The 9,981-nt window shown below is 53.4% G+C and overlaps 4 protein-coding genes across 4 annotated transcripts; 2 read left to right on the top strand and 2 right to left on the bottom strand.

The window, feature by feature from the left end:
• The first annotated feature begins 3,125 nt into the window (after positions 1-3,125).
• Positions 3,126-4,598, top strand: DACRYDRAFT_25638 (uncharacterized protein). Its single transcript, XM_040774249.1, has one exon. The coding sequence runs from the start codon at positions 3,608-3,610 to the stop codon at positions 4,247-4,249; it is 642 nt and encodes a 213-aa protein (XP_040623451.1). The 5' UTR covers positions 3,126-3,607; the 3' UTR covers positions 4,250-4,598.
• A 626-nt stretch (positions 4,599-5,224) lies between these two features.
• DACRYDRAFT_25637 (NAC-domain-containing protein) lies at positions 5,225-6,284 on the top strand. The gene is made up of 3 exons (XM_040774248.1): positions 5,225-5,388; positions 5,599-5,775; positions 5,835-6,284. The coding sequence occupies exons 1-3, from the start codon at positions 5,334-5,336 to the stop codon at positions 6,098-6,100; spliced, it is 498 nt and encodes a 165-aa protein (XP_040623450.1). The 5' UTR covers positions 5,225-5,333; the 3' UTR covers positions 6,101-6,284.
• A 591-nt stretch (positions 6,285-6,875) lies between these two features.
• On the bottom strand, positions 6,876-8,030 carry DACRYDRAFT_102861 (NADP-binding protein). The gene is made up of 5 exons (XM_040767679.1): positions 7,737-8,030; positions 7,396-7,684; positions 7,193-7,344; positions 7,076-7,138; positions 6,876-7,026 (listed from the first exon to the last, which is right to left on the bottom strand). The coding sequence occupies exons 1-5, from the start codon at positions 7,938-7,940 to the stop codon at positions 7,012-7,014; spliced, it is 723 nt and encodes a 240-aa protein (XP_040623449.1). The 5' UTR covers positions 7,941-8,030; the 3' UTR covers positions 6,876-7,011.
• A 204-nt stretch (positions 8,031-8,234) lies between these two features.
• Positions 8,235-9,374, bottom strand: DACRYDRAFT_97584 (L30e-like protein; the record flags this gene model as incomplete). The annotated part of the gene is made up of 4 exons (XM_040777467.1): positions 8,235-8,768; positions 8,819-9,081; positions 9,134-9,227; positions 9,357-9,374. The coding sequence occupies 4 exons, from the start codon at positions 9,372-9,374 to the stop codon at positions 8,337-8,339; spliced, it is 807 nt and encodes a 268-aa protein (XP_040623448.1). The 3' UTR covers positions 8,235-8,336.
• Positions 9,375-9,981: the final 607 nt, after the last annotated feature.

Genomic DNA, 9,981 nt, shown 5'->3' with positions numbered 1-9,981 from the left:
AGTGGGGGGGGGGGGGGGATGCAAGCCCAAGACCAGATCTTCTTCGATCATTCATGAACTCGGTCAGATGGAGATTACAAAGAGGCAGACTATAAAGAACTCTCATTATGCTGCAACTCTGCTCAGTGGAAGAGGCGAGAGAGAGGTTATACCAAAAAACGATCATATAGTTGCCTCACTCTTGCGTTTTCTCGCTATCTTCACGCTGAAAATTTGTTCTCCACCGCTCTCGGCAGATGCCTGGGCAAGGCTCCAAGCGGTAAGGCCAAGCACGGCCGTCGGTGAACGGGTCCGACAGAGCTCGAAGATCTGCAAAGGCATCGGTTCCCTGGCTTTGGATCTCGCATTCCAACATTCAGCCGCCGAATAAGACGACTAACGAGACATTCCAACAATAACAGCGCGGTGAAGTCCTGAGAATAATTATTCAAGAATACCCGTTGTGCAAGTGCCGAACAACACGGCCAGCAAGACGCAGCAAGGTGATATGTCAAAGAGTGAGCCAAGCAGCATCAGAGAACTTAGGGTAAGAAGCACGCCCGAGTCAGTGATATCCCCTCACAGCAAGCGAGGAAGTGTTTCCCCACCCTTTGGCTGCTTCTTTATCCCAGTTGGGGAGGAAGATCGAGCGGCGCCCGAAATAATAGCGCTTCTCCCCATCGCCGCATCACGATGCCCCTGTTTCCGCCTACAACTGACTGATAACGGGCACGGCCAGCCGATGCAAGCGTATCGCAGAGCACCACGTAATGACGAGCTGACGAGTGCGTTCTCCCTCTCTGCACTCTCCGCATACCCAAACCCGCCACGATCAGCGACGTCGAGAGCAGTGAGGATACCCAAGGCAGCCGCGGCGCTCGTCCGGTGTCGTATGTATGCTGATGCTTGCTAGCGAAGAAGCGCCCGAATGTGGAAGGGCGCCCGCTGACCCGACCACCTGGCGTAGGCTGTGCACCGGTGCTCGGCCGATGCTCGCACCGGCATGCGCTGTCATTTGGTGTGCCCGATCGGTCCTACGGTCGCCGGCGGTGAGCGGGCGGTTGCCGCAGGTGCACAATGGGTAGAACGAGTAGGATGAACGTCCGTGTGCTGGATACAACACATAGATCACAGTGCGGTGACGGCCAAGTCGGGTGAACAGTTGTGTGCTTGCAAATAGATTTGGGCGAATAGAGGAAATGAGGATTTGAAATCACCGAAGAATGAGACAATGAGATCAGCGGTCGGGAGAAAGATTCTCGTTCGCAACGACTACCGAGGTTGCTAAAGAGAGGCTCGGCGGGTTACGCCATTAGCACACGGCGAAGAAGACTTCCCGCTGGGTTCGGTGGTTCCTCAAACGTGGACTTGCCGGACCAATGATAGTGGAGAGAGAGATCACACGAAGGGAATTAATGGGAGGAAGAAGAAGGATCGGCAACCGTTTGTGCCTCCCAGGGTAACCCGGTCGTGCTGGCCGACAGAGTGCCGACGAACCCGGTCTACGGTGTACGTGGCAAGCTCTGAACCAAAGGTAGGAGACGTACGTCAACGAAGTTGTGCCAGCAGGATGCCAATATCCACGACGTGCCTTCTGGCGGCAAGGGCGGAAAGTGTTCCGACCAAAAGACGACTGTATACAAACCATAGACAACGGAACCGGGGGCTTGGAATGACGATCCTTGTGTAGGGGAAGGCAGTTCTCAGGATTACTCGGGCAGAAGCGCAGTAAGGGGAAGAACAAGGGTCGCCCCTGAGGGTTTGGACCAGTATTTCCCTAATCTGAACGTGCCGGGACGCCGGACCTGAACCTGATATTGAATGATCATATGTTAGCATTATCAATGTCAGGGTTGTAGTGACAAGCGAGTGTATACGAGAGCGGAGGGAGATTGGGTTCTCCTTTCGGGGAGATCATATGAGGAAAGAGGCCATATCGCGGGGTATTGACTGACCCGAGCTCCTGTTTGAGCAGTCGTGGAGGGGGAGGAGAACCAAGAGGGGCTGCTCCGGTCCACCGGTGTGGTCAGTCAGGGATCTTGCGGCGACGGGAGATCCTGGGGATCACGAGTGCTGTCTGTACTCGACCCGTTTGGGGGGTTTACGCAATGATACGAGGGGTGCGTTAGTGTATGATTACGTCCCGGGTCAGATTTCGGGTTGGAAGTGAATAGGATGAGAGCACATGGTACCGAGTTGATGGCGTCGGTTGGAAATCCGACGCTTCCTGAAGCAGGAGAATGCGGGGATAGGCTTGCTGGGTTTGTTACGTGCGTGCCGGATGGGTTCCGGATTGGTTTATTGTTTTGAGGTAATTTGGGTGATGAGACGCGTTGCTTGATCCGGAGGCAGGAGGCTGGCGACGGTCGTCAGCGTCAGTCATGAGAAACATCGGACTGAGGCGCTTGTTAATAGGTGAACACTATTCGTTAGACAGTCCAGGGGGGGTTAGATTAAGGGAATGGAAGGATGAGAGAAATTCCCGATGCGCCCGTTCAGTGATGGTTGCTGTGAACAACGGACGGGATGAGGTGTCCTGTGCGCCTGTCGCGCATGTGCAGGGTATGCGGTCATCGCTGTGCCAATTGACACGGACGAAGAGTGGAGCCTCCGAACGGAAGTGATATCTGCCGATGAAGGCAACCATAGCTGGTAATGGGTGATATTCTGTGACTTGGTGAATACACAATTATCGCATTAATGAGGTGACGTGGTGTGGTGTTGAGGTGAGCAGAGAAGAGATGATATGGGTGCGATGGGTTCGGAGATGATGATGTCAGTGGTGAGAAGATGCGGTGTATTCCGGGGCGCTTGCAATCCCGATGTGTGTGCGGTGATGAGCGGTGTTTATTGTATATTCCCATGGAATAATCAACCATTATTATTGTAACCATCTGTCCAAAACTTGCGGGGTGTGTCTAGGATGGTGCATACGCATATGGGGGGATAGGGCGAATACGGGGAGATGTTCAGGGGTACGGGTGTGCTGCATGTGGATTGACCAATAAGGGAAGAGATTAGCGAGAGTCGGAGAATGAAAAAGTTTATGTTTTGATTCCCAGTAGAATGCCTCCGTGTAATGCCCTTAAATATTTGTATCCGTGTAGGTCAATTCCGTGTGGGCGCGTCTTTATGGATCATCCCACTCTTCTCATCCCTTCTCTCACCTTCACCACCCTCTTCTCTTCAGCCGCATCTCTTCCTTCCCTATATTAACTCAAGGGGTTCATCCCCCCTTGGACTTCTCCTCCTTCTCGACATCTCCCTCCATCCTCTCGCACCGACCACCATCTCCCTCCTCGCCATCCCCCCCCGCAAGAAGCGCAACCTACAACAGCAGTGAACGCCTCTCCCTCTCCCATCATTCCCCTCCAACTCCCTCAAGTTCACGATGCTCATCAGCTGTAGTAGTCAATAACTATCGGCGTCTTCGTCGTTAGACGCAGCTACGGCTACTACCTCAGGATATTCAGCTTCTCAGGCTTACTCCTACTTTGTCCATTCCCCCTCTACAACCTCCCATTCTCCGTGGAACATACCCGCTCTGGGACCATATCCCAAAGCACCACCCCGGATTTCTATAGCCTATACGTCAAGTGAAACGACGACCCCGAACCACGATCAAGAAATGTCACAGTCTGCCCTTTCCCCCCATCACAGGTACCACCACCCGCCTATGGCGGGTCTGCGTCCCTGCCTCAAGCCTGCTACTCCCTCCCCAGTCGCATCAATGCCTTCTTCTCCCTGCTCTACTCCCGGACTGCACCAGCGCGTCGTGCACTTTCCCGCTCCTGCAAATCTGCATCGCGTTCACCCAGCCCACAGCGGCCTGGAATACGATCGTACCCCTATTGCGCCACCATCCGAGTCCGAACGGGCCTGTGCAATGCCCGCACGAGGCTGTCCAGGGAAGACCTACGAATCTGCGGCGATAGACGGTCGTTTTGTTCGCCCTTCAGCCTCTGCCCTCCAGGGAGCGCCACCTCCGCTCACCTTCTCTGGTTCCAGCAGCGAGGAGAGCGACGAGGCTTATTCATACATGCATGAACACGACCCGGTACCCGCATACACCTTCAGCGCGTCTCCGCGTCCGCTCGAAATGCAATTCCTTCCCCATGCGCCATCCAAGCGCCGGTCCAACAGCCCCGCACGTACGGAAGAGGACCGCAGGAAGGAGTTACCGAAGAAGAGAGTTGCATGCAAAGCCCCGGGTGCGCAGTGGTGTGAATGGAACGCAGACGACGACGGTGGCTGCCTCGGTGGTTTCTAACGCGTCCCCTGTTTTGTCCTCAAAATTGCTGGCGAAGGACCTTGCACGCGACCTTACGACATCGACCCCCTTCCCGGCTCATTGTTTGCTGTTGTTTGTTGTCCTGTCGGCGGCGGCTCTCTCCCTATATCATATTTCCCTCTCGTGGCTTCCCCGTTGCACTTTCATCTGAACTCTCTGTATCCCCAGCGTCATGTCCCTCATCGTTCACATCCCACGCATGCTAAGGACCACGGTCCTCATTACCCGCGTGTGGAGCCCTTGCCCTTAGAGGTGCTCCATACGCACCAGTCGCATTCTTTCACCTATGGCTGTATAGCTCGATAGTTGAACCAATTATATCAGTTACTACTACTTTCGTGTGCAGTCCCAAATGGGCTGATGCGCTGCAGCAATCTGGGGTGTTGGGTATATAGAGCATGAACAACAGATGGGTGTGTCGAAGCGCACCGGCACGGACCGCCTAAAGGTCAAGCGACCTGACCCGAAAACAGCAAGCGCTGTCAAAAAGTGTAATTCTTTCTCACACACTCAACTCTCTTTATGCTTTGTTGTCCTTATGCTGAGCGGTTGCGGTTACTAATCTGAAATTTTGTCCAGTCCCGAGGAATGCGGAACTAGTCAGCCGCCTGTTGCAGTTACTATGCGAGCGTAATGGATCAGACTGCGCAGGATAGTGTAATCGGGAGAGTCGTGCGAGTCCGGCCCTGAAGAGGGCTGTACTGCCAGCCACCCTGGTCTGTGCGTGCAACACATCGGCCCATCGGCCGTGTCGAGACTCGCTTCCCAACAGAGGGAGATAGTCCGCAATTCCGGCGCACGGACCACTTCAACTTAAAAAGTGGCAGTGCCCTTCTGCCTCCGTGTAGCATTTGACTCCGTCGAGTTGCCATCTTTGGCCACCACCAGTGCATCACGCGAAAAAAGTGCAAGCGTGCACCAAAGTCTCTAACGCCCGTCGTTCTGCGCTATTTTCCCTTTTCTCTTGGGCTTCGAGGGACTCTTGTGCGCTATTTTGACAACGAGGAGGGGAAGAAGGAGATAACAGGAGATTAGGAACGATAGAACGAAAGAAAGAAAAGATATGGACCCGTCAAAGTTGGCAAAGTTGCAGGCGGCAGCGGCCAGTAACAGGATCGGTGCGTGACTTTGCATTGGAGAAGGGGATGATGCTGATGGGAATCTTGGCTTGGTTTTGATTTGGTGTTGGTTGGGTTCTGACTCTGTGGATGGATGGTTTTTGGGCGCTTGTGTGATGCTACAATGTTGCGATGTTGGATGTTGGGTTGGGATACGATTACGATTATCGACGCACGTGATCCCTTCTACCTCCTTTCTATGACATCCAGGTGGCAAGGGCACCGTCCGACGCAAGGTCGTGCGCAAGCCGGGAAAGAACTCGGCTCAAGACGACAAGAAGCTCCAGGGTGCACTCAAGAAACTCGGTGTGCAGCCTATTGCCGGTGTCGAGGAGGTAAACATGTTCAAGGAGGATGGGAACGTCCTCCATTTCTCTGCTCCAAAAGGTGCGTTCGGGCTGTATTACGCGGTGCGAGCGATAGCTGATTTGATGTGATTCACGTAGTCCACGCCGCCGTCCCGGCTAACACGTTCGCCATCTACGGCGTTGGGCAAACAAAAGAGCTTACCGAGCTCGTGCCCGGGATTCTTAACCAACTGGGACCCGACTCCCTCGCCAGCCTGCGCAAGCTCGCCGAGTCTTATCAGCAGATCCAGGCGCAGCAGGCTGCGGGCGCGAAGGATAAGGAGGAAGACGATGATGATGTACCTGATTTGGTGGAGAATTTCGATGTGGAGGAGGATAAGCCCCAGCTGGAGGAGCTCGAGTAGGCTGCACTGGGCGGCGGTGGCTGCAAGCGTTGGCAAGGTCGGTCAGAGTGACCATCCCCACGCCCTCGTTGTACCGCTGGTGTTCAGGCAATAACCGTGCTCTGTCGGGGTGCTCCCCAATGTTATCCATGCATGTGTAATACGACCGTTGTCAGGTGTCGATTCAGCTCGGTGTGCCCGTTTGTTTGTGAGGATTTCCCTGCTCAAGTCCCACACACATATCGTATCGGCGGAAATTGTAAGTCTTAGTGCATTCAATCTTTCCGTACGCTTCTGATAAAAGATTTTCGAAGAATTCAAGTAGCGCATGTTACAAGTGTCAAATCCGAAGCGAAGCTTTCGAAACATGAAGAACCTGCAACCTCTTCCTGCCCGACTTCAACGGTATCACGTGAGTAAATCGTTCGCGAATTCGTCGGCATCCGTTGCCCTCCCTGTGCTACTGACTCTCTGTCCACCGTTGACGCTGGGGGATGCCGACCAGGGATAGCACAGCTCGAAGGTGCGATGAGCATTGTCGGATTTGAGGCTGTTATCACACTATCCGGTATTCTCCCAATTGATGACTCACGGAACCGCAGTTTTAATTCTCGTCCATGAGGCAGCTGCACATGCACAAGGGGCCAAAACACTGCGAGACGATCGGCGAAGGGGACAAGACTGAATTGTCGATCGACCCTTACAAAGTGGTCCGATCGCCGAAACCAGTTGAATTCCACCTCCAAACCTGATTCATACAGACAGAAGCCTTCTTGTATTAAGCACTCGGTAAATTATAATCCGCATACAATACTGTATCCTGAGAATGGTGGTATGCGTTGTTTCAAGGAGCTCCAACAGTTGCTATAATGACATTGCCCACACCACCGCCGAGCTCGCGATCGAATCTGTACAATATCTCGTCTCTCGGACTACCATGGTATGTTCTATCCCTGGCGTGAGGTCTTGGTGTGACAGGGGGCATGAATGACAGACCTTCCCATCCCATGATACGAATCTTCCGCACATACTAGCAACACTGGCCGAGAATACGATATTCTATTGGGTGACATAAATCAGCGGGTGGGCACTTCCGATGCATGTCAAGCTGACCTGTAAAATACCTTGTGCGCTTTGATCAGATGTTATGTACGGTGCTTGGGGTTGGCGAGGGTCAGGTCGCACTTCCTTCGTTACGACACCTGGGTGGACGGCGATGAACTTGACAATGTTATCCTTCACCTGCTTCTGGAAGATGGTCGTGGCTGAATGCCACAATTGAGTTATGTGATCGGCGAAGGTATGCAGTCGCGTACCCATATTTAGACCGGCCTTGCTGACGGAATATGCGACTTGTCGTCCAGGGTTCATCTCCATGCTGGCCAGTATGGAGGAAATGTTGATCACCAAGCCTCCCGCTCTTTCAAGCAAGGGGAGAAATGATTGTATGAGAAGTATTGGCCCCAATGTGTTGGTCTTGAACGCTTGTATGAAGTCACCTGGGGGCACGTATGCTGCTGGACTCATCGTTTCTGGTGTAAACCCGGCATTGTTGATAAGCACGGATAATGATTTTGCGCGTGAGGATACTATCCGTGCAGCATTCTGAGGGGGGAATGTCAACGACTCAGCGAGCAACTTGCGGTTCCGAACAGACCTGAATGCTCCCATCGTCATCCATATCCAGAGGTATTACGATAACACGCTTATCGCTTTGCGCAATCGTCCGCAGTTCGGTCGCAGTAGCAATATTCCGAACACCAGCAAATATGAGCATTGTTGTGTCACAGGCAAGAAGAGCTTTCACAAAGGACATTCCAATACCGCGCCCAGCGCCGGTAATCAGATACGTCAGAGACATGCTGCCCGGAGAATGGGAGAAAAGGAGCGGGGGTTAAGGGGTGGGACGTTACCTGGGCATATCGTGACTACCGCCACCTTTAAGTAAGGGGACAACGCTATATCGAATTGCTGGGACATGCAGCAAAAACTCAGAAGCCGAAGGGCGCTAATCAGTTACGGTCCTTACTCGGCTCGCCGTCCGGGTGTGGGCACTTGTACAGGGCCGACTCCAACTGACCAATCGCCGGCTGCAAGCCATATAGTCCCCGAACGCGAAACTGTACCGTTTCACATGGAAGGGTCTTTTAACCGGACAGAATTGCAATAAATTGCATGATTGTCATGGTGCCAGTGTAATGCCATACTTAGCATATTTTGGTGTAGTAACATAGTAACCCCAAAATATCAAAACCTCTCATGCCTTCGCATCACCGGTGATCACGGCCATGGTTGTGCCAGCAGCCTTTGCCCGCTTGCGCATCATCTCTGTTGACTTGGCACCGCGGAGACCACCGCCCCAATGCCTACGCTGGTCCTCGTACTTATCAGTGAAGTTCGCCTTAGCGGCTGAGACCAGGGTAGCGAACTCCTTCTGATCCTCGCTCCGAACCTCCTCAATGACAACGACAGCGGCGGTCTTCTTGTGAACGAGGGTGCCGAGACGGGACTTCTCCTTCACGATGACGTAGGGGACACCCATCTTGCGGCAGAGAGCGGGGAGGAAGACGACGAGTTCAATAGGGTCGACATTGTCGGCAATGACAACGAGAGATGCCTTCTTGGCCTCGATGAGGGCAACGCAGTGGTTCAGACCGTACTTGAGGAAGAGGGGCTTCTTGTCGGCAGACTGCATTACATTAGGCATAAAGTAACAGGCAGCAGCGTAATTGAACACACCTTCTCTTCCTTCTTTCCAGCAGCAGCATCCTCAGCAAGTTTCAGCAGGCGGGCAGCCTTCTCGATCTTGCTCTCCGGGCGGTACTTGTGCATCAGCTTGAAGAGTTGAGTAGCGGTGTTCTTATCGAGCGTGTGGGCGAACTGAGCAATTGCGGGGGGAACCTTCAAGCGTTGGTGAAGGATAACCTTCTGGCGCTGGAGGCGAACATATTCGGGCCACTTGACGAAACGGGTAAGGTCGCGGGTGGGTTGGATGTCCTGACCTGCAATAGTGTTAGCATCACAAATAGGCGGGTACGGGTAACAATGACGCACCGATACCAAAGTTCTTCGGGCGGGATTCAAAGAGAGGGTTCTTCTGGGCCTTGACCGGCTTGCCACCCTTGGGGTAGGGAGCAGCGGCGGGCTTCTTGCCGGAACCGGGTTTGTTGGCCTTAGGCTGGTCATTGAGAAAACAAAGCAAAGTCAGCGCCTGGTGCAAAAGTCTTCAAGAGGGGAAGGGCCCGCTCGGGAGACAATGCAAGACGAGAGGAGATGCTCTGCACTCTAGCGCCATGCACCTTGCGGTACATGGCCCAGCAGTATCATGATAGCTTCATCGCGATGGCTCTTAAACGCAAATCTTCACTCGATGGCAAAGACGTTGCAGAGACCGTCGCTCCGCGCAAACTTTAAGCAGTCGACAGTAGTTGTCAAAGCATTACTCCTCGCCAAAAAGGCAACCAGCGAGCCCAAAGAGAGCTCTTACCATTTTGAAGGGTATGGGAGAAAGTAAAAGTCGAAAGTGTCGGTAAGAGGAGATCAACGACGAGCAGGCAAGTCGAGAGGACGACGACCAAGTCGACCAAGTCGAAACGGAAGCAAATCGTTCGTCGATGGTCTGTGCGTGAGGGCCTCACGTGAATTGCGGAGGCATCTGGGACGAATAAAAAGCATGCACATGACCAACGCGACGACGCGTCCTTCATTTGCCCCGTTACGTTACGTTGGTACTGAGTGTCTGCTTATCCATCAACGAACTGCGTGTATCGTCCTATTATGCCAGCCAAGGCGCGTGGTCTGAGCTGAATACTCATACTTCTCTGGGATTATATCTCTGTACAGCGTCTTGTCTCCCCTCAGCTCGGTGTGTGGGCTCATCTAGCTGGAGCACGCAAGAAGAG

This window comes from Dacryopinax primogenitus, assembly GCF_000292625.1.
Source record: "Dacryopinax primogenitus strain DJM-731 SS1 chromosome Unknown DACRYscaffold_30, whole genome shotgun sequence".
NCBI lineage: Eukaryota > Fungi > Basidiomycota > Dacrymycetes > Dacrymycetales > Dacrymycetaceae > Dacryopinax > Dacryopinax primogenitus.
This window is presented reverse-complemented; position numbering and strand designations above follow the sequence as displayed.

Bases quoted from the DNA above. Each gene is read 5' to 3' on its own strand.
- DACRYDRAFT_102861 (XM_040767679.1), bottom strand. From the start codon at position 7,940: ATGTCTCTGACGTATCTGATTACCGGCGCTGGGCGCGGTATTGGAATG. The intron at 7,685-7,736 runs GTCTGTTCGGAA...TTCCCCCCTCAG, and splicing joins ATGACGATGGGAGCATTCAG to AATGCTGCACGGATAGTATC. The intron at 7,345-7,395 runs GTACGCGACTGC...TGTGGCATTCAG, and splicing joins CAAGGCCGGTCTAAATATGG to CCACGACCATCTTCCAGAAG.
- DACRYDRAFT_25637 (XM_040774248.1), top strand. From the start codon at position 5,334: ATGGACCCGTCAAAGTTGGCAAAGTTGCAGGCGGCAGCGGCCAGTAAC. The intron at 5,389-5,598 runs GTGCGTGACTTT...TATGACATCCAG, and splicing joins AGCGGCCAGTAACAGGATCG to GTGGCAAGGGCACCGTCCGA. The intron at 5,776-5,834 runs GTGCGTTCGGGC...TGATTCACGTAG, and splicing joins CCATTTCTCTGCTCCAAAAG to TCCACGCCGCCGTCCCGGCT.
- DACRYDRAFT_25638 (XM_040774249.1), top strand. From the start codon at position 3,608: ATGTCACAGTCTGCCCTTTCCCCCCATCACAGGTACCACCACCCGCCT.